The sequence below is a fragment of the Nomascus leucogenys genome, chromosome 8, assembly GCF_006542625.1.
Source record: "Nomascus leucogenys isolate Asia chromosome 8, Asia_NLE_v1, whole genome shotgun sequence".
NCBI classification, from domain to species: domain Eukaryota; kingdom Metazoa; phylum Chordata; class Mammalia; order Primates; family Hylobatidae; genus Nomascus; species Nomascus leucogenys.
Genome location: NC_044388.1, coordinates 62,077,677 through 62,105,469, shown reverse-complemented (window position 1 = coordinate 62,105,469; position 27,793 = coordinate 62,077,677). Strand labels below are relative to the sequence as shown.

General features: G+C 34.4%; 1 protein-coding gene across 1 annotated transcript in view; it reads left to right on the top strand.

The window, feature by feature from the left end:
• The window catches only part of RANBP9 (RAN binding protein 9), a 95,642-nt gene that overhangs the window by 51,692 nt on the left and 16,157 nt on the right, over positions 1 to 27,793 (top strand). The window contains exons 3-10 of the mRNA XM_030817316.1: positions 5,711 to 5,763; positions 7,262 to 7,429; positions 11,851 to 11,873; positions 19,805 to 19,989; positions 21,920 to 22,032; positions 23,206 to 23,314; positions 24,764 to 24,954; positions 26,566 to 26,713. Of these exons, the coding sequence (XP_030673176.1) occupies positions 5,711 to 5,763; positions 7,262 to 7,429; positions 11,851 to 11,873; positions 19,805 to 19,989; positions 21,920 to 22,032; positions 23,206 to 23,314; positions 24,764 to 24,954; positions 26,566 to 26,713 (990 nt within the window). The remainder of the gene's footprint in view (positions 1 to 5,710; positions 5,764 to 7,261; positions 7,430 to 11,850; positions 11,874 to 19,804; positions 19,990 to 21,919; positions 22,033 to 23,205; positions 23,315 to 24,763; positions 24,955 to 26,565; positions 26,714 to 27,793) is intronic.

Below are 27,793 nucleotides of genomic sequence, written 5' to 3'. Positions count from 1 at the left end.
GATCTATCTAACACTAGGTCTTATTTCTTCTATTAAGCTGTATATTTACATTCATTATCAGCTTCTATATACACTTTAGAATCAGCTTTTCAGATTAAAAAAAAAAAGAAAAGCCTATTGTGGTTATGCTTTGGATTGCATTGACTCTGTGATCAGTTTGAAGAGAATTTGCAGTTGAGGTGCCCAATTCGTAGGCGTGATATATTTTGCCATTTATTTACATCTTTTAAAATTTCCCAAAGTGATAATTGGTAATTTTGAGTAGAGAGGGCTGCATGTCTTTCGTTCGATGTTTTGTGTTTTCTGATGCTGTTGTAGATAGAATTGGTTTTTAAAATTTTGTTTTTCTAGTATTTGCTGCCAAATACAGTGGACTTTGTATATTAACTTTGTATCCTGCAACCTTCTTAAATTCACTTATTCCAGTTATTTTGTAGATTCCTTAGGATTTTCTTTATAAGCAGTCATATATCTGTACATAGAGCCAGCTTTCTTTTTAATTTTTATGCATTTTATTTCTCTTTTTTGCCTTGTCAAAATGGCTAGGATTTGTAGTATAGTGTTGAATAGGAGTGGTGAGCACTGGGCTTCTTGCTTTTTTGTTGGTCTCGGAGAATAGTGTTCAGTATTTTGCTATTAAGCATGTTAATTTGTACAGTTTTTGTAGGTACAGGTTGAGGAAGTTCCCTTGTTAGTTTGCCAAGAGTATTTATTTTGGATGATGTTAAATTGTATCGGGTGTTCTTACTGCAGCTATTTCATGATAGTTTTCCCCTAGTATAGTAAAATACATTGATTGGTTTTGAATATTAAGCCAATCTTTTGTTCTTGGGTTAAACACTGTCTAGTCATCATATGTTATCATTTTGATACATTATTAGAATTTCTTTTTATTTACTGACCTTTATGTCTCTGCTATTTTTAGCGATTATTCTAGATTTTAATATATATCTTTTTTCATAACTTGTTGAGAATTAATATTGAACCATTTTATGTAAAATATAGAAACTTGCATTTCTACATTTATCACTTCCTCCTGTCCTTCTTGCTGTAATTGTCATATGTATTACATCTATGGTATGTTATAAACTACACAATACATGTTACCATCTTTGCTTTAAAGGGTCATGTTTTAGGAAAATTAAGAGCATTTTTTTAAGTGTAGGTTTGCTGGCAACACATTATGTTTTTCTTTTATCTGAAAATGTTTTTGTTTCACTTTTATTCTTAAGAATATTTCTCTTGAAAATAACATTTTGTGTTGGCAGGCTTTTGGGTTTTTTTTCTTTTTAGCACTTTTAAAGATTTCATTTCACTGTCTTCTGGCCTTCATATTTTCTAATAAGTCAGTGGAAATTCAACTCAGTGTTCCTGTGAAAGTAATATGTCGTTTTTCTCTAGCTGTTTTCTGCATTTTTTTTTCTTTTTTGTTAGTTTTCAGCAGTTCAGCTGTGATTTGTGCCTAGGTGTGGTTTTCTTTTTATTTAATTAATGTTTGCTGAGCTTCTTGAATCTGTACGTTTTTGTCTTTTACCAAATTTGGGGAATTATTTTCAATTTTTTTTCTGTCCTATTCTCTTTTTCCTTGGGATTGGTTACATGTATTTTGATACTGTTCCAAGGACTCTTTCCCCCCATACCCCTATCTTTTTTTCTCTGTCCTTCAGATAAGGTCTGTTTTCATGTTACTATTTATTTTGCCATCTTCAGTCTGCCATTAAGTACATCAGTAAAGATTTATTTCATACAATTTTCAGCTCCAGAATTTCTATTTGGTTCTTGTTTTTGTTTGGGCTGCTGTAACAAAACACCTTAGGCCGGGTAATTTATTATATAAACAGCGTACATTCATTGCTCACAGTTCTGGAGACTTGAAAGCCCAAGATTAAAAGGCTCCAGCAGATTCAGTTTCTGGTGAGAACTCTCTGCTTCATAGAAAACACCTATGTGTCCTTACATGGCAAACAAGCCTTCTCACGCCTCTTTTATAAGGGCAAAAATCCCATTCCTGAGGGTAGAGCCCTCATGACCTCCCAGAGGCCGACCTCATAATACCACCATATTAGAGACTGGGTTTCAACATAAGAATTTTGGGGGACACACACATTCAGACCATAGTAGTTCCCTTTTTATTGATTCTTTTTCTTTTCTGGAATTTCTTTTCATTCAAAGCAAGAGTATTTCTTCTCCCTCCTACATCTTGTGCATTGTTAACAGTACCTGGTTTAAATTTTTTTGTCTGCTAATTCTCACATCTGGATTGTCTCAGGGCCATTCCCTCTTTGTGCTTTCTTTTGAACATGGATATTTTTTGTTCCTTTCTATGTCAGGTAATTGTGTCCTAGCACATTATGTATGGATGATAGATTTTAAAACTCTGAATAGTATTGTTTAAATCAATAATGACTTTTAGTGATATATTTTGTCATCTTCTGTGCTGATTGTTTCCTTGTCCATGCCTTTATTCTATTTTCACTTGTCTCCCTGCTGCTAAAGCATGTCCTCAGATAGTTCTTTTGTGACAGTCTGTGTATAGTAAACCATTAGCTTTTATGTGTCTTAAAATATCTTATTTTTTCCCTCATTCTTGCTGCATTACCTGGCACCTAAGTTCTAGGTAGACAGTTACTTTAAATACTTTGAACATATTGTGCCATTGTTTTTCGTCATCAGTTGTTGCTGGGGAGAAGTCTGAAGTCAGTCTAATTGCCATTCCTTGCTAGGTAATCTGCCTTTCTTTCTGCTAGCTTTTAAGATTATGCCCGTGATTGATATTCTACAGTGTGTCTTATGTGTGACTTAATTTTTATCTTCCTCAGTATGTAGTGTGTATTTTCAATTCAATAACATGTTTTTCAATTCTGGAAAATTACTATCTAAATTATCTCAGCAAATATTGGTACACCACTGTCCTTATATCTTAGTGATTATTTTTTTCTTTTAGTATATTCCTAAATATAATTATTTTTATGTTTTTTTAAAATCATACTATCCATTAGGTGATATCTAGAATGAATTCATATTCCAGTCATTTATTTTACTGGTCTTTTTCTTTTTTCTCATTTTTTTTTCCCACATGCCTCTTGTGTCACATTTGTTGATCTTATATTTTAGAATTTTGTCCTTGCAGCCTTATTTTGATTGGGAAGTTTAACATTTTTCTTCATTTTGCTCATCTGGCTTTTTCTGTGCTTATTTTCTTTCTTACAGTTTGTACTTGCTTTTCAATTCATTCCTCCTAATCCAAAACTAGGTTTGTATTAGAGTTTCCAGGTCCTTGCTTCAGCATGATATTGAGAGTATTGCAGATTCTGTCATGGATCCATTCAATAACTAACTGGTTTAGATCCTGGTTAAGAGGTTTCTCCTCTCTTTCCCCTTAACTACACCACAATGTCAAATAAGCTCTAGCTTAGGCAACAGGTGATATCAGTATATTCTTAGCCTCCTTTCAAGAGGAGAAGCCTATTCCAGCCTTTGGCTTTAAGCAGTAAGCATAGCTAATACTCCTCTTATGGAACATTTTTAGTCCTTGTTTACCCAGAGGAGGGGGAACTTTGAGCCACTGTTGAGTGCTCATAGACTCAGAGCTTTGCAGGTCCACAGCTTATATCCCCATTCACAGCCTGTGTTTCTTCTCATCTTCTTGTGACTTAGCCTTTTTAAATAAAATGTAATACTTACATTTTATATCGTACTTCTAGCAAAGGGGCTGAATCAAAATACAAACTTAATGAGCCTTCTTGACTAGACATCTATGTGTTGTTTCTTAATGTTTTGTCACTCTTGTCTCACTTGGCGTATGCTCATAGTAGTAATATTGCTCTTGTGAATCTAACTATGAGTTTTAATTTCTAGTAGGGAAAACTGAGTTTTCTTTTTTAAAATTTTGTCTTTTGATCAAAATTATACATTTTTACATATGAACTTTGAAATAATTTTGCTCAGTTTTAAAATTTCTGTTGGAATATGTCTTGAAATGTATAAAATGTATGTCTACATCATTTTAGAAAGGTTGTCCTCCTTTTTTTGTTTTTGCCCTCCAGCCTGAGTGACAGAGTCCTGGTCTATCACTCAGGGTGGAGTGCAGTGGTGTGATCATTCATGGCTCACTGCAGCCTCAACCTCCTGGGGTCAAGCAATCCTCCCACCTCAGCCTCCCACATAGCTAGGACCACAGGTGTGCACCACCACACACAACTGATGGTTTTGTTTTTTTTTGAGACAAGGTCTCCCAATGTTGCCCAGGCTGGTCTTGAATTCTTGGGCTCAGAAGATCCTCCTGCTTCAGTCTCTGAAAGTGCTGGGATTCCAGGTGTGAGCCTCTGTGCCTATCTGAAAGATTGCCATTTTTATGCTCTCAAGTTATCCAGATGTTTACTATATCCACTTATATACGGCTTTTAATATGTAATTCTGAGCCTTCCTTGAGAACCTTACTCCTGTTTTATGTTTTCTGTAGTTATTGTGGCTGTCCAGCTGGCTATACTAGAAGAAATATTAAAATGTTCCTCTTATATATAGTCAGTTTGCCAGAATGCCTAAATAATTGTAAAAGGTTTTGGTAGATTCTGTGGTTTTCTATGTATATAATCATACCAAGTACAAATAAAGGTACTTTTATGTCTTTTAACATTTATACTAGTCATTTAGTTTTCTTATTTTATTAAGCTTTCTAAAGCCCCTAAAACAGTATTTAACAATTGTAACTATCTCTTTGTTCTTGATTTTAGTGGAAATGCCTTCAGTGCATTTTACTGTTGAATATCTTGCTTGCTGTATTTGGGGGAAAAGTCTCATAGTTAAATAATTTCCTTTTATTCTTATTTTATTGGAGTTCTTATTAGGAATGGTGGCCAAATTTTATCAAATGCCATTTAAAACCTTGATAAAAATAATGGGCGATTAGCCTTTTAACAAACTGGATTCAGTTTGCTTTTTATTTTTTCTTTTTGTGTTCATACTCACGAGTGTATTGTGTTATGTTTTCTTCCTTTGAACTATCTTTATCAGGTTTTGTTGTTAATGTTTTATAAGCACTTGAAAAATAACTGAATACCTGAATAATCTTTCCTTGTGTATTGTGTGGAGATTGTTTTGTTCTAATTTTATAAATTGATAATAAAGAGCCCTCTGTTTAGGTAGATTTTGTCAATTTGCTCAGTTTTAGAAAGCTAGTATAGAAAATACATACTTGGGGTAATTTTATTAAGATATTTTTGTGTGAGTTTGAAATTTTTTCCAAATGTGAATCCATATTTCCGTGTGTGTGTGTGTGTGTGTGTGTGTGTGTGTGTGTGGTCTAAATTTGTACTGTGCCCCTTGGGAAACACATTTGTTTCCTTAACATTTTTTTTTTCCTTCTACAATCCCTCTGTGCTTTTTTGTGAGAAATCTTAATCCCAAACATTTATCTGTAAATAAGTTGGAGAGATTTTTTATAGGTGTCAGTAGAGTGCATAGCTGTATATTAATGCTTTGTGTGTATTTATGAATTATTACCATATGAGTTTGCTGTGAAGTCTGAGTATTATTGGTACTTAATATTGCCCATTGTTGTTACATAATAAATTGTAATAAAATTTTTGTTGCTACTTTAGGAGTTCCAACTTGGGCTTGGTTCTGATATTGTTTGAGACTGTTTGGTAATTTATACATATATGACTATAATAATGTCCTTTTCTTCTCTCCCCCTCACCCCCGCCAACAGTTACATGGGAATTGGTCTTTCTGCTCAAGGTGTGAACATGAATAGACTACCAGGTACACTTGTAATTGAATTACAGTATTATGTCTTATGAGTAGCTCTTTCTGGTTAAAATTTTCAAGTAAGAAATTGTAATATTTAAAGATACTGATTTTCTGTGTTTTTAATCATCATTATGAATTTTAAGTGAAAGCTGAGTGGGGTTTTTTTGTTTTGTTTTGTTTTTGAGACAGTCTCACTGTATCACCCAGGTTGGAGTGCGGTGGCGCAGTTTTGGCCCACTGCAACCTATGCCTTCTGGGATCAAGCAGTTTTCCTGCCTCAGCCTCCCGAGTAGCTGGGATCACAGGCATGCACCACCAGACCCGGCTAATTTTTTTATTTTTAGTAGAGATGGGGTTTTGCCGTTTTGGCCAGGCTGGTCTCGAGCCCCTGACCTCAGGTGATCCACCTGCCTCGGCCTCCCAAACTGTTAGGATTACAGGCGTGAGTCACCATGCCCGGCCTGCTGAGCGGTTTTTAATAAATTTAAATTTCACACTATTTAGTAAAACATACAGTATATATCTCATGCTTTTTTTGTATTTTGATATTTTTAAGTTTTAGTACATAGTAATATCAGCTACTTTAAATATTTTAATGTGGCTGGTTATATTGGCTTCCCATCATATTTTTGACTTTTAACCCATCTTAATGTTCCGGGAATATCAACTAATACTTAAACTAAGGAAGAGATGAATTGAGATGGCAGACCTGTTTCCCAATACCACATATCAGAAGGAAGTGATTCTTGGATTATGTCTTCTAATACTCTCTTTGCTAAAGTTAAAAATTAATTTTGGCGACACTTTTTGAGGTACAAGGCAAAACTGTCAATGTAAAACTACGTGAAGTGCCTTAAAGAAACAAACCAAGACAATGTAGTTGCATCTGATTGTAATCACGTATGTTACCTTGACATACTTTCTTTTGTACCCTTTTGCTTAAAATTATACTTGAAAGAGGGTTTAATTGAGGTTTTTATTATTTGAAAACTCCTTATAGAAGTAACTGATAAGGTAAAAATCTCTTAATGATGATATAAACATATCTGTAGTTTGGTAAGACCACACCCTGTTTGGCTTTTATATTTGGATCCCAGTCTTGAGAAACTTGCAGTGATTGAATAGGATGTAATCTCTTATGTTATATAAAACGTGTATGTGTTTCTTTAAATCAAAGCAAAATTATTTTGGTGTATTAGCAAACGGAATATGCACAGAAAATGTGTCCTCCTGTGGTTGTTGCATTTATGTTTGTTTTTTCTGGTAGGGGGTTCTCTGTTTAATATTTGTTTTAGTGTTCTGTGTAGCTATTTTTCTTAAATTTGTAAACCGTATTTTAATATAGAATAAATTATGTAGTGTAATTTTTGAGAATTTAAATGTACATTAGGAATTTTATCTTTAAAATTTATCTTGTATTGTTCTGATTTATCGCTAGGTTATTAGTGAATAAACCTAGTACAGAGGAACCTTACTTTTCATTGTAAATATGCCGGAACTTTCTCCTTAGGTTGGGATAAGCATTCATATGGTTACCATGGGGATGATGGACATTCGTTTTGTTCTTCTGGAACTGGACAACCTTATGGACCAACTTTCACTACTGGTGATGTCATTGGCTGTTGTGTTAATCTTATCAACAATACCTGCTTTTACACCAAGAATGGACATAGTTTAGGTACTGAGATAATATATTGCATGCAGAATAACCAAATATTGAGATTATTACACTTCCAGGATGGTAGTTGTATTTATTATGTGATTCTCCTTTATAGATAGATGCCTCCGGAAATGATTTCTTCCTTTTTCCCAGGCAGAAGCTAAGGAAATGGTGAATATTTATATTCACCATCTTTATATTCTGTGAAGGCCATCTATATAATACATATATGTATAGGAGTTACTGTAGAAATAATCCCCACCCTGAGATACTTATTCTAGAAATAGAAATGCCAAGAGTTTTCTGCTTTAAATAAAACGCTACACAGTATAATCTAATTCTCTGGGTAACAGGTGCTAAGAAAAAGGGGCAGTCAGTTGTTAGGATAGTGTGGGGAATGGTAACAAAGGAAGGGAAAGCTTGATGCCACAAGCATATGAAGGGCATCAACACACTCAAAGGTCAGATCTGCTAACAAAGATGGCTAAGTTGGTAACTACAAGTTTGCTGTATGGAAGGAAGCAGAATTAAACAAGCAAACAGTGACAAAACTGAGAATAAAAAAACTTCTGAAAATAAAATAGGTTATGGAAAACTTGAAACCCATACATTGTAAGACTAATAGTAAGTTAAGATTTACAGTGGAATATTCATGTACCCATAGCACTTCAAATTTAAAGTTATATGTGGTCGTTATATTCCTTTTTCTTAGAAGTTTTTTTTAAACTATAGAAAATATAAAGGATAGTAACACTGATGCTTTTTGTTTTATAAAAAAAGATTTCACATTTTACTGCTGGAAAAATCTTTGACTCAAAGCAAATTATTTTTATTGAGGTAAAATGAAAGGAAGCAAAAACTAAACTAAGTAACCCTAGAAGGCAGAAACTGCTTATAAATAGTATTTAAAAATTAGACTTAAAGTAGTATGCTTAGACATATAATAGATGTTCTTTAACATAAAAGCTGTTTTTTCTGTTATTTCATAGTATAAAAGAAAATTCTGAATTTCTGGCTGCATTGGCAATACTCTTTTAAAAGTGTTTCAATAAAGTTAACTTTTTTCATATTCAGCTTAGCATTTCTACTTCTGATTACTGATTTTTAATTCTGAAGTCCTTCTGTATTATCTGACTTAAAAGTTTTTCTCAAGTCCACAAGAGATCCTTTTCTCACTAGTACAATAATGTTAAGGACTCCATGCAAATTATGTATATTTATGTGTGGTTTCATTGTTGTGGCCACCTGGTTTCCAAGAACAATACAGGCCTCTTGAATTTATTTGTTGTTACTATTCTGACTGATCATATAATCTTAGTTGGCTTGACTGCTTAAGATGTTTGAAGTTTTGAATCCGGAGAAATCTGCTTTTAGGTACTTTGGCTCAAAAACCAAAAAATACATTTTTAAAAAACCACAATCTCTTTAACATAAACTTTTTAAACTTTCCAGAGAAGAAATTTCATTTTGGGAGATAAGACAATCACAGGTGATAATGATTTTATTTTTTCCCTATTTTCACAAATATTTAAATTAAATTTTTCTCTTGGCTAAGAAAGCTATTTTTAAAATGTAAGATGTGTCTTTAAAAAGGTGCACCTAATGATGGAGTCACATCATAAATTTTTATTTTTTGTTAATTTTTGAGACGGAGTCTCCTTCTGTAGCCAAGGCAGGAGTACAGTGATGTGATCTCAGCTGAGAACCTCCACCTCCTAGTTTCAAGCGATTCTCCTTCCTCAGCCTCCTGAATAGCTGGGATTATAGGTGCGCTGTCACCCCCAGCTAATTTTTGTATTTTTAGTAGAGATGGGGTTTCACCATGTTGTCTAGGCTGGTCTTGAACTTCTGACCTCAAGTGATACACCCGCCTCAGCCTTCCAAAGTGCTGGCGTTACAGGCATGAGCCACTGTGCCCAGCCCACATTTTAATTTTAAGTAAACCTGAATGTTTGGCATTATTCATTCTTAAATTTAATAAATATTAAGCACATAGAGAGATGGTATAACAGTGGTTAATAAGAGTTCTTTAGTCAGACTTGCCTGGGATTGACTCCCGGCTTATGCCAGGTAACCATATGTAAATTACTTAACATTTCTGTGCCTCAGTTTTCTCAGTTTGTCAAGTAGGATCACTGTAATACCTATCTCACTAAGGTGGTTAGAGTAAACTGCAATAGTATGTGCACAGTTCTGGCATCTAGTGAATAACCATTAAATGTTATTTAGTATCATTGTTTGTCAGCCCCTGAGCTGGGTTCCTGGGATCCACTGGTAAACCATTGATGAGCAGAAATTACTTCTGTAGAACAGGAGTCTACAAGCTATGGCCAAGTTAGCCTCCTGTTTATTTTAAAATAAAATTTCATTAGCAACCAGCCACACCTACTTAACATATTGTTTATGGTTGCTTTCCTGTTACAATGGCAGAGTTGGATATTTGTGATAAAGACCATATGGCCTGGAAAGCACAACATATTAGCAGCCCTTCATAGGAAAGCTTTGCCTACCTCTGGTCTAGATTCTGGCATCTTCTAAGATAAAATACTATTAAATATTTAGTTACTATTCCCTTATACTTCCTAAATGGATAATCTGTACCCAAAACCTGATACATCTTTAGTTTCTGTCTCATGGAAGATTTTCAGAATATATATTTGTTTACTATATACAGAAAAATAGGTTTTATTTGAGAAAATAAGAGAAACCTTGCAGTATATAGGTTAATGTAATGTGATAATTTTTTACTTTGTTTTATTGAATATCGTTCACGAATTGAAGATCACTTTTCAAAAAGCTTGACAAATCAGGAAATTATGAATATAGAAAATTGCTTTCTGTGTAAAATTCAACTAGTTATGCCATCTTGTTAAAGTGGCATCTTTTCGTGGTCTGATTGAGCAAAAACATGTTGTGGTAACTATATTTGGCCGTGTTAAAAAATGTTAACCTTTGGAATTAATTTTGAATTTTTTTTTAGCGTTTTTGGTAAAGTGAAGATTTCAGTAATTACAGACACAAAGGATTTTTGCTAAAGGTGGAATATACAGTCTTCATTATAACTAGACATCTTTGAGAAAAATAATTGATTATTTTATGAAAAATATTAGAAATATGTATAGTTTATAGTATATTAAAATATTCTCTTGCTTTCTGTATTCTTTTTATACTTTTGTGAAATTTTTGGGAAAATTTTTTATTTGGGCTGATAGTACTTGCTTTCTGTGTTATTAATGAAGTTAAATGTAATGATAATGTTTTACATGGGGAAAACAGGAACCCTAACTTTGCTTTCCTTTTAACAAGCCACCATGAATTTACTAGTTTTTAAAAATCATAAAAACAGGGCTTTACTAACTACAAAGCATTATTTTTTACACATTATTTTAAAAGTGTAAAATTTATTTTCAGTTTGTCTTTTAACCTTATTAATAAATAGAGTTAGATGTTTTCTGTTATTGCAGCACAGTCATAGAGGAATAAAATGTCAAGTAGGAAGAGACCTTAAAAACAATTTAATGGAAATTCCCTCAGTTTTAAGATAGTGATCAAGACTGTAGAAGCAGTGGTGCTGGCTCGGTTTTAATGTTGGTTTTAGACTGGAAGAGTTGAGATCAACTGACTGACTCACCAGTACTGCTCTCCCATTATTCTAGAGCTAAATTTTTAAAAACATATCTACAGAAATACTTCATTATTTTCAGCTAAGTTGTATATTTGAATATTTGAAAGGAGGTCGTTAAATTGTCACGTTGGTTGACAGTAGACTTATTCCAATGATATTGCCATTGCTCAAGTTGTATCTAGAACATGACTGTTGTAATTACTGTCAAAAGGTATTCAAGAGAAATTCTCAACTGTGCAAAATCGTTTATCCTTTGAGGGAGGAATTGATTTTTCCCACGAGTAAATCATAAGTTAAAGAATTTACTTTCATAAGAAACATTTTTTAAAGAAGCAAAAATATACTGTATTTTCCCTTGTTTGCCTTTTATAACAGAAAAACTCTTTTCTTTCCACCTAAAATTATTTAAAAGCTAAATCTAGATGATGATTATTAAACGTTGAGGCTACAAATTGCAACTTGGGGGTAAAAAATAAACTGTGACTATTTTGCAACCAACTTTCTTAATATGTTTTCTAATGTAGCTTTGAAGATATATCTAAAAGTATTTCAGAAATCCTGGAGACAATGGCAGCATCTCAGAAATAAAATTTGTGTATGACTAGCAAGGCTGATTATCTTGAAAGGGGACAGCGTTCGTTCACTCAGACATATGTTAGTATTACTGATAAAAAATTAGTCTTGTTATTTTTTATTTAGGCTTTAATGTTTTTTCTTTTGCCATTTGTTTCCTCCTTTTAGTTAGAAATTCAGCTTGTCAGTATAGTCTGCTTTGAAAAACAGCTTCTAATGCCACCTTTTTTTTTCTTTTTAGGTATTGCTTTCACTGACCTACCGGTAAGACTTTTTTTTAAAAGCAATTTTCCATTTTTAATTAAAGGAAGTATAAAGAAACTGATACTGGGCATATTTAGAAAGTTTAAAATACAGTCTTATTGATATTTATTAGGTTTATATGACATGCAAAGAAGAGATCTTTTCTCTAATCACCTTGGGTGTAGACCCTCAGAAATTAAGCTCCAACTTGCACTGGATTCATTGTATAAAGGAAAATAAATCAGAATTGATTCTCAAGTGTCTTTAAATGTCACCATTCATTCATTTGAAATGTATTTCCTTGGACTTTTCAGCAGAAGGCTGTATAGCAGTTCTAATGGTTTATTCATCCAAGCTATATAGAGGCCTACCATGTGGCAGGTTAAGTGCTTGGAATATATTATTCAACAGGTAGTAAAGATCTCTGCCCTCTTGGACTTTATAGTATTCAAGCTGTGAAAGTTAGAGAATAAGCAGTACTTGAAAAACAAGTAAAGTAGAACCTATTTTAAGGGTGTTAAGTATACTTTGGAAAGAAAGGGAAAAAACAGAGAATGGGAATATCAACGGTAGGACAAAAGGTTGTACAAGTTGCTCCCCTTTGCTCAAGGTGAGACTTGAGCTGAGGCTTTTGGAGGAGTGAGGGAGTCTGCCAAGTGGATATGTAGAGCAAGAGTTTTCCAGGCAGAGGGAAGTTAGGGAAAAGGTGCTCAGGCAGGAGCACACATGGCTTGTTTGAAGAAGAGTGTGAAGTGTGGTAGAGAGGAGTGAGGAGGGCAGAGCATATGTAGTAGTAGATGATCAGAGATAATGATGGGGTTGGGGGTAAGCTATTAATAGATCATCTAGACCTGGGCAAGCCATTGGGAGGGCTTGGAAATTTACTCTGAGTGAAATACAAAGACATTGCGGACTTATTTGTCATGATAGGACTTCAGTTTTTATGGGATCACTGTGATTGCTTAGTTGAAAAATAGACTAGGCCAGGCATGGTGGCTCACACCTGTAATCCCAGCACTTTGGGAGGCCGAGGTGGGCGGATCACGAGGTCAGGAGATCAAGGCCATCCTGGCCAACACGGTGAACCCCCGTCTCTACTAAAAAAAATAAAAATACCAAAAATTAGCTGGGCGTGGTGATGGGTGCCTGCAGTCCCAGCTACTCAGGAGGCTGAGGCAGGAGAATGGCACAAACCCAGGAGGCGGAGCTTGCAGTGAGCCAAGATTGTGCCACTGCACTCCACCCTGGGTGACAGAGCAAGCCTCTGTCTGAAAAAAAAAAAAAAACTGTGTGGGAGTAAGGGTAGAAGCAAGGGGACCTGTGAGAAGACTATTGCAGAAATTCAAGCAAGGGGTGACAGTAACTCTCTTCAGTCGAGGTTTGATTCCACGTATCTTACTTACCAAACCCAAGGCACTGTCAGTTGTAGTCTCCATCATCTGTGACACCAAGGGGGAAAAAAACTAACAAACTGTGACATAATGCTTCCCTTATCACTTAGCATTTTTATTTTATACGCACCGAATGATCTCTTAGGGTTATTTAAACTTAGATTTTTAATCTGTGTGTCTTTGTAGGTGTTGCACACCTAAAAAGGATGACATAAGCAATATAAATTGATTAAGGTATTCCTAAAATTTCATGTTCAGAGTCTAACGTTTTAAATCAGTTTTTTTAAGAGTGGATGCCATGATTTTCTTTGATCTCACTCTGTCACCCAGGTTGGAGTGCAGTGGTGTGATCTTGGCTCACTGCAACCTCTGCCTCCCAGGCTCAAGGGATCCTCCTACCTCAGACTGCCAAGTAGCTGGGACCACAGGTGCACGCCAGCATGCCCGACTGATTTTTTGTATTTTTGGTAGAGATGGGGTTTTGCCAGGTTGCCCAGGCTGATGTCCATGATTTTCTATGTGATACTATCTTCTCTGTCATCAAGAACATTTTTTAAGATTACTCTATTATGTCTCTGGGATTAATCTCCAAGCTGCTGATTACATCGTGCACATTTGATATTGTCACTTTCATGATATTAACCGATATCACGAAAATAAAAATTTCATCAGGAAAAGCAATTCAGTCCCAAGAGTTTTTCAGTGAGCTCATTCTTTAACAAATCGCTCCTGTGCAAGCATTGACAGCTGTGTCATGACAGCTGCCTGACCATAGTAAGGTGTCGTCAATTATAAAATGCATTCCAATTTTCAGAGATGTTTTGAGAGAGATGATGGAAGATTCAGAGGTAGAGAATAGATACCAAATCTATAGATTATTTGTATCCCTTAATAAAATCCTAGGAAAAAACAAATCAAACTTATAATAGAAAATAATTTTAAGCCAAGGAATATTTGAACCCTACCAATCAAAAGTACTCTTCAAGAAGCATTATTTGGCTCTGGGTGTCTGAGGTGGGAGGACTGCTTCAGGCCAGGAGTTCAACACCACTTTGGGCAATATAATGAGATCTCACCTCTACCAAAAAAAAAAAAAAACAAAAAAACAAATAACAACAACAAAAAAACCCTGCCACATTATTTAGTAAATAGTGATGGAATAAGTCTTTATTATTTAAAAAAAATACATATTGTTAGGACTAAGTGTAAAGTAAGTTCTAGATGGATTAAAGAGTTAAATTTTTAAAAATCTCAAAATAATAGTAACAAAAAATATGATTCTTTTAAAAATCCAACTGAAAACCAAGAGAATTGGCTAATGGATTGGATCTGAAAATTACATAAGGTCTGAGAATTGACGATTGTACTTAGCAGAGTAGAGGTCATTGGTGACCTGGACAAGAAAGTTTCAGCCGTGGGATGGAGACATCCTGATTGGAATGGATTTTAGGAAGAGGTGAGTTATAGACAGTGATAACTCTGGAGGACTTTGGCCACAGTGAGGAGTAAAGAAATGGAGTAGTAGCCAGTGGTGGAAGTGGGGGCAGTAGAAAAAAAAATTAAGTTAGGAAATTGAGCATGCTGATGAAAATGTCGGTGTAGCATAGAAAGAGGTAGACAGATGTGTAATTGAGGGAATGGGCTTTTGAGAAGAGCATTGTGGGGACAGGCAGAGTGTGTTGGTGCAGATTCTGGTTGGTGGGTTGATTTGGTCTTTAACAGTTAAGAGACTCTGGTGAGAATGCTGTAAGTTTCATTTGGAGTTGGTTAAAGGGTTTAGTGACCTTTTTTTTTTTCTTTTGTGGCACTAAGCATGTAAAACCAACTAGTCAGGGTGAGCTTTTGTTGTTAGCTTTCATTTTCTTGTTCATAGATAGAGGTGATCATTTGGAAAAAGCTTGGTTGGTTGTAGACATGTTGATTATTTTCTCTCCCACTTTTGAATCACCAGTTATGTTTTTTCCCTCAGGTAGCCAATGATCATGTGCAACTTCGTTTTAACAGTGGGTATGGTGGTGGTTTTAGGTTTCCTTTTAGTATAGTATTTTTCATTTTTAATACTGTAAATCTTCTGGGACTTCCATAGGCTTCACATATCAGTTCTTTCTTTTAAAGGAAGCATCAAGGAAGTATTTATATCTTCTATACCTGTGGTCTCTCACAAGCTACCCGTACCATTGAATCCTGAGAGAGTATATTTGCAGAAAAACCAGTTTACCTAGATTGTTCTGCACCTGTTATGGAACATGAGTGTCTATACAGCTTTGAAAACCTTAGATTTTTTTCAAAATAGTCTTTTTTCCTCAGCTTACCTCACCAGTTTGAGAAATGACATTCAGTATAACTAATTCAGTTTGGGATTTAATTATACGATTAAATTATGATAGTTGCACAGTTCTGTGAACATACTAAAAAACATTGAAGGCTGTTGCTTTTTAAAGGTTTTTGTTATAGTAGCTGTTCTCATTTTAAATGATGCTGTTTTCGAATTCTGGGCACTGACTTGAAATCTACTTTTTGTGGATACATTATTTATATAGTCATTTTTATTAGAAGAGATCTAATGTAGACCAAAGCTTGTGCTATTGAGAATATAAATTTATATTGTGTACATTTAGCTTTTAAGCAATTTCTGGATTGAAAGTATGTTTTGCAAGTTAATAGAAATGTTTTCCTATTCTTTTCATAAAGAACCTATTCTGTCTATGTACTATTCTACATGGGCGGGAGTATTTTTCTGGAAGACATTATTACATATAAATCTACAGTGACAATGCACCTGCTGCATGGATGAACCTTGAAAACATGCTAAATAAAAGAAGCCAGTCATCTGGGCGCGGTGGCTCATGCCTATAATTCTAGCACTTTGGGAGGCCGAGGCGGGTGGATCAAGAGATCAAGACCATCCTGGCCAACATGGTGAAACCCCATCTTTACTAAAAATACAAAAATTAGCCAGGCATGGTGGCATGTGGCTGTAGTCCCATACTCGGGAGGCTGAGGCAGGAGAATCGCTTGAACTCGGGAGGCAGAGGTTGCAGTGAGCCGAGATCGCGCCACTGCACTTCAGCCTGGGCGACAGAGTGAGACTCCGTCTCAAAAACAAAAAACAAAAAACAAAAAAAACCAGTCATAAAAGATCACATATTTTGTTGTTCCATTTATGCAAAATGTCCAGAATGGGCAAATCCATAGAGTTAGAAAGTAGATTAGTGGTTGCCAGGGGTAACGGGGAAATGGGAAGTGGCTGCTGATGGGTACTAGGTTTCTCTCTGGGGTGATGGGATTGTTATACAATTTAATTACAATAGTTGCACAGTTCTGTGAACATACTAAAAAACATTGAAGGCCGTTGTTTTTTAAAATCTGTAATATAGCAAGTTAAGGACTATGTCCTTAGTCATCTTCTCCCAATTCTCCAGTTTTAAGGTTGAGTAAATGATATAACAATTATACTTACTTTTCAGTGAGCCAAAACTGACTTAATATTACTAAAAGTTTTTTTAATCTATATCAGATTACAGAAGTAATGTATAGTATTAAATACTTAAATGAGAAATGTTTATATATACAGAAATGTACAAAAGAGAAGTTCTTCATAATCCCAGTCTCTTTGGCTATAATGTTTGTTTTAACTTGAATATATATCCTTTTAGACTTCTTTCTAAACACATATAAGCCAGTATGTTCATTTTTTAAATGTTTATATGAAAGATAGGGTCATACCATATGCAATATGTTATACCTTGCTTTAGTGTGTATAGGACATCTTTCTGTGTCCATATATACGTTTTTCATTCTGTTCTTTTTGCCTGCTTTATGTTATCTTACTGTATTAACTTACTACCACAATTGATCAATTATAAAATGAACATTTTTTTTCATATTTTAGTATTTCTGAAATGAGAATGCACTGTAGAATCAATGGCTGGTCAGAGTTTAATTTGCATTGTTTTCCTAGACACAAAATAGTGATATTTATTACTATTAGATTTTGAGATTTGATGAATGTGGTATAATATCACGTATCTGTGAATATTTTAAAATTTTGTTTGCGTTATAGATAATGCTACAGGACATATCTTTGCACATACTTATTTTTCCGTAGGAATACACTCTTCCAGGTGAAATTACTTGGTCAATTTTAATAGATTTTTCCAGATTTCTTTATTAAAAGATTATGTCAGCTTACATTTCTGTGTACAGTAGATGAGAGGGTTATTTCCCCAACCCTTATCAACATTGGGTATTCTCAGCCTTTCAAGTCTTAATCTGATGTGCGAAAGTTTTTAAATCTTGAACTTTTAATTGATTTTAAGTGCACATTAAAAATGTTCATCTAAAAAGTTGAGTGTGATTAAGCTTCTCTTTATGTGTTGTCATTTTTATTTCCTCTACAAATTGCCTACATATTCATTGCCATTTTTAAGAATTTGAACTGGTAGTCTTTGTCCTCCTGAATTTTTTATATATTTATAAAACACATTTTGCCGTATGTGTGGCAGATTTTTTTTTCTAGAAAGTCATTTGTCTTTGCCATTTGTGGCATGTTTTGTCATAGGGAAGTTTTAAATTTTTATGAAATAGTTTTATCAGAGAATTCATGAATGTCGATGGTCTTTGATAGTGTTGATAGAATTATTTTTTCTGAATTTGTAAGAAAATTTAGATGAGCAGATCATTTTAAAAGTGTCTTTATTTAGACAATACTGAATATCATCATTATATAAAACTGCTTAATGAACAGAATTGTCTTTCACTCAATTGTTTTTGGCTTATATGCTTTTGTGTCAAAGTATCTCATAACTCTGTAGTGGTTGTTCAGTTTTTTGTTTGTTTGTTTGGTTTCTGTTTTTGTGTTTTTAAGACAGAGTTTCACTCTTGTTACCCAGGCTGGAATGCAGTGGCACAATCGCGGCTCACCAGAACCTCCCCATTCCAGGTTCAAGCGATTGTCCTTCCTCAGCCTCCCGAGTAGCTGGGATTACAGGCATGTGCCACCACACCCAGCTAATTTTGTATTTTTAGTAGAGGCGGGGTTTCACCATGTTGGTCAGGCTGGTCTTGTACTCCTGACCTGAGGTGATCTACCCACCTCAGCCTCCCAAAGTGCTGGGATTACAGGCGTGAGCCACCGCACCTGGCTTGTTTCTATAAAGTCTTTAGGTCCCAGTTTTCTCATTGGTGAAATGGGAAGGCTGTACTATCTCACCTGTTTTTGGCTTAAAAGTTTATAAACTTGTTAGCTCTGTTGATTATTAAGAATCAGTACATTTGCATACTTTGCTTTAACCATTTATTTCCATAATCCAGTAGTACTTTATATTTTTGATATTTTGACATAATATTTTGTTTCTGATTTGTTCTGCTTGATTGAACGGTTGTTTTTAAACACACCCTCTTTGCATTTTACTGTGAAATCTATTTAACATCTTATATTCACACAGAAATTATCCGCTCTTGATCTTTACCTTGTTTTGTACTGAAAAATACTTGTTATAACTATTAAAGATATAAGACATAAATACAGAAAACGAAAATATGGTAGGATTTGGAGTTGCAAGAGGAAAAATCAGTTTTGGATGTGGTATCAGACAAACTTGTGTTCCAATTCCATCTCTGCCATTTGTTAGCAGAACGACCATGAGCAAATTATTTAACCTTGAATCCTCATTTTCTTTGTCTTTGTAGTAGAAATAATAATAGTGGCCTCACAGAATTATGATTAAACCCTGGCATTTAGTAGCCACTCAGAAACTCATTCTCCCTTTAGATGTAACAACCAATTAGTGACACAGCCAAAAGAATGACTCCTCTGTTTTTTGTTTATGTGAAGTTATCGCCTTTTCATCTTGATTAACCGTGAAACCATGGAGTGTACCTGAATGCATTTCTGAGTTTGAGTTTGGGTATATTCAGATTCATCCTTTTCCTCCCTTGAAATATGTATATTTGAGGGGTGTTTTTTTTTGTTTTTTTTTAATATAGAGAATCTCCACTCTTCATGGCACTGTGGTTTGCTTATAGTTAAGGTCTTATCCCCTTCCTTTTGTAAAGTTAGGCATCCCAAATGTATAGAATGAAAATAGTACATTTAAGCTATTAAATGCCAGACTAGCTGAGATTATACTTTTATGATAACTAGCTTTAACATGCAGTTGATAGAAATATATCATATATAAAATCTGGGATAAACCTAAGTTATGTGTTTATATTTGAATTTCTGTAACTACTGTATGGCATAGTCTTAGAACAAGAATTACATCCACATATATTAGTAGCATAATACCACATGGTATAATACAACGTTGTCCCTGAATAAATAAAATAGAAATCTTGGGTTGCTTTGTTTTTTCTTGATGATTAAATTGCAGGAGGTGATATTTTTTCATCTAACATATAATGTATTTTAGATCATTCGTTTTAGCCTTCTAATATTTTAATTGGGATTTTAAAATAGGAAGTAAATTTATAATTCTATTCTTTTAAATATAACATTACAAGAATTATTAAATCTAACAGAAAATGGATAGATGTTTAATGAAATATGTTATCTTACAGCCAAATTTGTATCCTACTGTGGGGCTTCAAACACCAGGAGAAGTGGTCGATGCCAATTTTGGGCAACATCCTTTCGTGTTTGATATAGAAGACTATATGCGGGAGTGGAGAACCAAAATCCAGGCACAGATAGATCGATTTCCTATCGGAGATCGAGAAGGAGAATGGCAGACCATGATACAAAAGTAAGAGTGAAGAAATTTGAATTGATGCTATTCAGAATCTATTTTTTATAAGACATTTATTCTGTTGGTATCCATGGAAGCTTTTTAATCCACTAACTTATATACTGACATATCTATTATATTATTGATTTTAATCTCTCAACAAAAAGTAATTTACTCCAGTATTTAAACGAATTAAAAACAATTGTTTGACACACATACAGAATTGTATTTCAGTCTGAATTTGATGAAATAAAATGATGTTAGGTCACCTAGGCTAGGTTAATTCATTTGCTATTCTTAGTAATAGGATTTAATGATTTCTGTAGGTTATACAATTTAACTTTTAATAATGTGAATGCAAAAGATAAAGTTGAGAGATAATCTAGATTTTATAATCAGGATCTGTGGTTTTTGGACATGAAATTGGCTATGTCCAAGCTCTTAATATCTGAACTATCAAAAGTATAGACTTAAAATTTAAATAAATACCATTAAATTTAAAAAGTCCTCTTCACTATTATAATCCAGGTCAAGAAAATAGCAGACTTTCAGATACAGTTGGTCCCACACATTTCATCTTTAATGTCCTTACAATTGCTTTGAATATTCTTAACTTTAAAATTGTAATAAAATGTTGGGGGTATTTTTTAGAAAAGGAAGTGATTGGGAGATGTGATGATGACTCTGAAAGCACACTTCGTCCCTGGAGCTATTACTATCTGTATTACAGAGATTGGACACTAGTTTTTTTGTCCAGCCCAGTTGAGAATAGACAACCCTAATGCAGAATCCTGTAGTCACCATGAACTGAAGCTAGAATGGGTTGTTCTGGGGCCACACTGTTTTAATGCTCTGAAAATGGTTACCACTGAGCATCATGGCAAGATAGTAGAAAACATTTAACCTTATAACCAGGATCCTTCCACCCACTTCTTCACTGAATTGATGTTCACCATGAACTCTTGAGAAGTCCATTCTAAAAGGTCCCCTCCGCCTTAAATTAATTTGAACAATTGGGTAAAATAAGATGCAGATCTGTTTCTTAGACATTTTTTCCCCTTTCCTCCCTCAGCACTTTGCCTCAGTCTCCTCCTGGTGAACCACTGCTTCCCACCATTTTCTAACTGGCCCTTAGTAGTGTCAGGTGGAGGCAGGTTTAAAAATTGAATGTTTGGAGATAACAGATACTTGGGTTAATATTGTTGCATCACCAGTTTTTCTAACCACATCTTGTGGGTAGATGTAAGTATATGTTTTGACTGCCTGGTACCTTTTTAAAAGATTATTGTCTTGGAAATGTGTCACTTACATGTAAATCATATTTGATAAATCTCTTGGGTAAAACCATAGTAATTGATTCAGACTAGAAGGCTGATTTCTCCTTTAATTAGTAGTACATTTATAGACATGTTCTGGAAGATCGTCTCTCTGGATTCACCTTAGTGTTCTGTACATACTTTGTGATCCCATTTCATTTAACTGGTGTGTAAAGAAGATGGTTGAACTCTGGAACATTAAGATTTAATCTTTTATTTTAAAGTTGGTTATTTTACAGAATGCCAGCAATACTGGAATAAGTCATATGATAAAGTCAAAACAGAAATTATGGTTAGTAGGGCTGAATAATAAGATAGGAAGGGACCTGGGGGTAATGAGAGTCCAAGAATCAAAGAAAAGGTCACTTAATGTCCTAGATTCTCAAGTAATATTTATTTTAGGGAAAGTAGTCTCAACATAGCATTTGCAGTTATCTTTTCGAAAATAATACGTGAACAGAACAAAATGCTGTTTTTCAAAAGCTTAGTTTAAAGGTGAGGTTCTTAACGCCTTGTTTCAAGGAAATAGGTTCGTTTTTATAACACCAGAGTAGATTTTGTTTATATAAATTGTAGTATGAAGCATGTATTCTCTTCACTAAAAGATGTATGTTTCTTCTTTTTATTTTAAGAATGGTTTCATCTTATTTAGTCCACCATGGGTACTGTGCCACAGCAGAGGCCTTTGCCAGATCTACAGACCAGACCGTTCTAGAAGAATTAGCTTCCATTAAGAATAGACAAAGTAAGGACACTGTGGTGCATGGCTAACATTTGTTTTCAGATTATAGACTTGGTTACTTTAATTTTTAGAAATTTTATTTTTTTAATTAAAAAAATTTCAAATATATTAATTTAAAATGGATGCCTCTGAATTTTATTTTCACTGACATTTTTGAAGATCAGTTTAAAAATTCACATAGGACTATGTCAGAATTCTAATTCTAGAGAGATTTTACAGAAATTTTTGGAAGGAATGTCTTTACCATTTTTTTCTTAAAAGAAATCTTTTCTTAAGCTTTCAGGAAATAAACATTTAATAAAAAGATTTAAAAATAATAATAAAGTAGTCCTGATTAGTTGGAGGAGATAATATGTGAAAGAAATGTAAATATCTTTGAATTTAAATGGCTATCTAATACAGTATTGATCATAAGTATTTATTATTTAGATCCTAGTGCTGGCCTGTATGGCCAGAGATAAAACAGGTCCTATATAACAATGGCAAGTCAGCATAACTGGTCCATAGTTAGCCATCCTAAAATTGGTGCTGTTTGTCCATCAGGGTGGGTATGACTTGACAAGAGTATAGAGATGAAAACAAAACAGATGGGTGAAATTAATGGATGAAAACAACTGTTTCACAGGTCAAATTGCTGTAATAGCACTGATTACATTGTGTTGTAGTTAATTGTGTGCTGTCCTTTTCTACTATTTTAATAAGCTCTGTTGAACAGAGATCACTTACTCATTTTGTATCCTGATCATCTAATTTAACAAATACCAGATCAAGTGAATGCTCAATGAGTCTCTGTTAAATTGGAATCTTACTCAAAAGCTAGCATTTTTTAGTCCTTTGTTCAGAAGGTTATGTTTGATAAGGCATTTTAGTATCCCTTTAAAACAGTCTTTTTAATCTCAGTGTTTGAAACTTCAATATTGCATAATAGGTATTTTAACTATATTACTTGTATGTTTGTGATTTTTTAAAAAAAATTTGTGACAGTACTTGTTTTTCTATGTCTGAAATGTTTCCTGGATTGCCTAATGGAAACTATGATGTTAGAGAAAGAAATTGAAATTAATCATAATTTATTTAAAGATTTCTTACTAACTCTCTTTCTTTTCTGAGGTCCACTAAGTTTATGTTTTACTTACTTTTGTAAAAGTTAATCGTTTGCTTTCTTTTACTGAATAGGAATTCAGAAATTGGTATTAGCAGGAAGAATGGGAGAAGCCATTGAAACAACACAACAGTTATACCCAAGTTTACTTGAAAGAAATCCTAATCTCCTTTTCACATTAAAGTGAGTTTGCATAATAAAATGCTATATTATATATTATAAATATTTGTCATATGTTATGTAATAAAGACATTTTCATGCTTTTGTAATTTTAGTTTTTTTCCTTTTTCAAATATATATAATTTTGTAATGTCATTTAAGTAACATGTTATGAAAAATACTTTTGTGTTAAGGACCATAAGCAGAAGGTGTCTTTTGCTATGTATTTGCTTTTATCATTCTATTTATGTGTTTAAAAATGTGAAAATCTTATTTAGAAGATGGGTGTCTATTTTTCCTTCTCAAAAGTACCTTGCATTTAATCTCTCTGGCATTTTAAAAAATTGTGGTAAAACATACATAAAATTTACCATTTTTTACATTCACATCATTGTGCAATCATCACCACCATCTGACTCCAGAACTTCTCCATCTTCCCAGACTGAAACTCTCTATTAAACACTAACCATCCATTCATCACCCTAGCCGCTGGAAACCACCATTCTACATTTTGCCTCTATGAATTTGACTACTCATATAAGTAGAATCAGAGTATTTATTCTTCATTACTGGCTTATTTTAGTTAGTGTAGTAGCCTTAAGGTTCATCTTTATTGTAGCATGTATCAGAATTTTCTTCCTTTTAAACGCTGAATTGTACTCCATTGTTTGGATAATACTGCATTTTGTTCATTCATCCACTGATGGACACTTAGTTTGCTTCTACCTCTTGGCTATTATGAATAATGCTGCTGTGAACATAGGTGTACAAATATCTGAGTCCCTGCATTAGATTTTTTTGGTTATATACCCAGAAGTGGACTTTCTGGATCATATGGTAATTCTGTGTTTAACTATTTTTTTAAATAATAGCCATCCTGATTTGACAATTTTAATTGGTTTTATGAATCTTTGTTACTTAAAAAATGAGATGTTACTGAGCTTCAGATTTCAACTTGTTAAGCAGCAGGTATCCTTTGTAAGTCAAATGACAGAATTGTTTTGCTTTAGAGTAAGTAGAATTTTAAATGAGGCCCATTTTGGTTAAGAGGTTGGGAATGGGACGAGTGGGGAGAAAGGCTACGCTTTATATGTATCATATATACGTAAAATCATGTCCTTAGGCACAGTTTGATTTGCTACCAAGCGCAAGTGTTGTTTTGATTAAATTACTTTAGCCAAAAAAATGGGGTTCATATCTTCTTATAGGTAAATTTCCATTTAGTAAATCCTGATTAAAGGGGGTAATATTATTATGGTGTCTAACACATTATACTCTCATTTTTCTGGAAATTCTAAAATTCTAAGCAATAAAGTATAGGATACCATATTTAATATTTTTAGCTTACTATCTAAAGACCAATCCTACTGATAAATCAAAGTTTTAAAAATATTTTTAGAAATCTGTTGCTATTAAATAAACAAAAGGCCATTTGAAGATAATGTCAAAGTAAATTTTTCTTTTCTCCTTTAGAGTGCGTCAGTTTATAGAAATGGTGAATGGTACAGACAGTGAAGTACGATGTTTGGGAGGCCGAAGTCCAAAGTCTCAAGACAGTTATCCTGTTAGTCCTCGACCTTTTAGTAGTCCAAGTATGAGCCCCAGCCATGGAATGAATATCCATAATTTAGCATCAGGCAAAGGAAGCACCGCACATTTTTCAGGTGAGATTTAACTTATGACATTACTTTTAGATTTTTCCTCTTTATAATCTTAAAGCTTTTTCCTTTTGAAAATCTGTATATTTCCAGCTGGGTGCAGTGGCTCACGCTTGTAATCCCAGCACTTTGGCAAGCCAAGGTGGGCGGATTACGAGGGCAGGAGTTCGAGACCAGCCTGGCCAACATGGTGATAACCCCATCTCTACTAAAAATACAAAAATCAGCTGGGCATGGTGGCAAGTGCCTGTAGTCCCAGCTACTCGGGAGGCTGAGGCAGGAGAATTGCTTGAACCCTGGAGGCAGAGGTTGCAGTGAGCTGAGATCACGCCACTGCACTCCAGCCTGGGTGACAGAGCGACACTCCATCTGTCTCAGAAAATCTGTATATTTCGTTTGTAGCTGTTTTCAAATGTGTATACTTAAGATTTTTCTGGGTGAAAAATTGTAGGTTCAGATTGACATGTTCTCAGTACCAGGAAGTCACTCGAAGAACAGCTGTTTCTGAGAGTAGGTTATTAGCAGACCTTCCTAAATGAAAGTCAGCATTCAAAATGAGTAGTCACTGGAATTAAATTACTGATTTTTAATAGTGAAAAGGTAATTGTGTGTTTTAATAAAATATAAATTTAAAGGTGATCCGGCTGTGATATCTTATGCCACTGGTTACCACATCTAGCTGGGCTGCCTCTGCCTCCCTCCCCTCCCCCCACCCCCAACCTTTCCCAACCAAGCCTCTTGCAAAAGTCAGCTCTGCCTCGTTCATTTTCTCCCATCCGCTTTTCGGCTCACCAGTCTTGCTCTCTGTGACTTTGGGCCTTCTCTTAATTAAAATTCTCTCCTTTCTTGGCTTTTGTGACATCACTTCTACAGGTTTTTTTGGTTTTGTTTTTGTTTCTTTTTAAAGAGGTGGAGTCTCGTAATGTGTCTGATGCTAGTCTGAAACTCCTGGCCCCAAGCGCTCCTCCTGCCTCAGCCTCCCAAAGTGCTGGGCTTACAGGTGTGAGCTACCGTGCCCAGCCACAGATTTGTTTCTGATGCTTCTCAGTCTTCTGTTTGCCCATCTCTTTAATTCTGCATTTCCCAAGATGTTAGCTTTGTACATTTAACATTCTTAAACAAGTCAGATAGTGTCTCCTTTCCTTTCATGAAGTAACACCATTGCTTTTTCTTATTTCAATTTGTACTCTTTTCTGCATTACTTCCTCTCAGTTTATTTACATCACCACTCTGTACAACAAGTGTGATTCCCATGTCTGTTCTTAGCCACTACTCCTCTTGAATATCATACAGTCACTTCAGGCTTGGATAAATTCTGAGCCTCAGTGTATTCATATGTAAAATGGGGATGATCATAATATTGCCATTTTAGGGGGATTTTGAGGATTAATTGAGATGTGTAATTAAGCCTACAATAAATGTTAGATGAGATAATAATTAAGATCTCACAATTAAGTATTCTTAGTATCCTTTCAAAGAAGTTTCCTGTTTACATCATCCATTGACTCTCCTATGTTCTAGAAGTCTTAGTACAAAATCAACATATGGAGACTTGTTTACAGCTGTATTTATAAATTAGTGTTTGTTTCTATTTCTATGTGGTATCTTTTTCTTCAGGTTTTGAAAGTTGTAGTAATGGTGTAATATCAAATAAAGCACATCAATCATATTGCCATAGTAATAAACACCAGTCATCCAATTTGAATGTACCAGAACTGAACAGTATAAATATGTCAAGATCACAGCAAGTTAATAACTTCACCAGGTAAGTAATTTCTCTAACTTTTGCATTAATATAAGCAACCTCGTTATAGGTGTAATCATTGTAATAATTTTGAAAGAACTTGAATTATGTGACCCACAGAGGGGCTCTCGGAGTTCCTAAGCCCCCAGGGAATAAAAGGATAGGGAGTCAGTTCCCCAAAGCTTTTTAGTCTCCTACTATGCACATGAGCTCTTTCCTTAGTTTCTTCCTCTTCTCTACTACCCTCTTCCCTCTAGTAAAGTTATAAGGACAAATTCAGGGCTTCATGCATTGTCTTCCTGCCAGCCACAGAGCTATACAAATGATCACATAAATGCCATTTGTTACGTTTTCACAGTAGTTAAGACACAGTAGCATATTTAACCTTGAACGGTGACATAAGATAAATATACAACTAATTTTTTCTCAGTGTGTGAGTTTTTTTGGTGTAAATGTGTAGAATGTTTTCCAAGTTCAAAACTAACGTTACAAAGAATCTTTTTTGAAAGCCTGCCTTTAAGTAGCTTGCATATAGCAGATGGTTAAGTCATTTAGTAAACATTGGTGTGAGGATAGTTTTGAGGATTTGTGGGGCACCAAACATTCTGCTAGATAGGGTGTCTGACTTTAAAGAGGTTTGAAAGGTGATAGTATACTATTATGACCCTTGACATACTCAGGTTTAATATTTATGAAACCTAAAAGTTCATGAAGTGAAATTATTTGAATTAAATACTACTGTGCAGTAGCAAATTATTGTGAATTCAACCTGCCCAATCATCCAGGACTGGGTCAATTTAATATTGGTTTGGTCTATAACAAACCAGTTGGTTACATTGCATTTTCAGGAAATGGTCATCAGTGCAACATTTTCTTATTAAAGTAGAGACAGCCTAACTTTTAGCATGGAATCTTAATGGAAATACGATTTTGCAGAAAGGAGTGTATGTACAAAAAAATCTGTATTTGAAAATTTGGAGATTAATCTCAATTTCTGGGTTGTCTGTCACACATGACAAAAATTTACTGAAGTAATAGTGTGTGTGATTGATACAAGTTAAAATGGAGAACCACAAAAGTGTATGAGAACAGCAGAAAAAT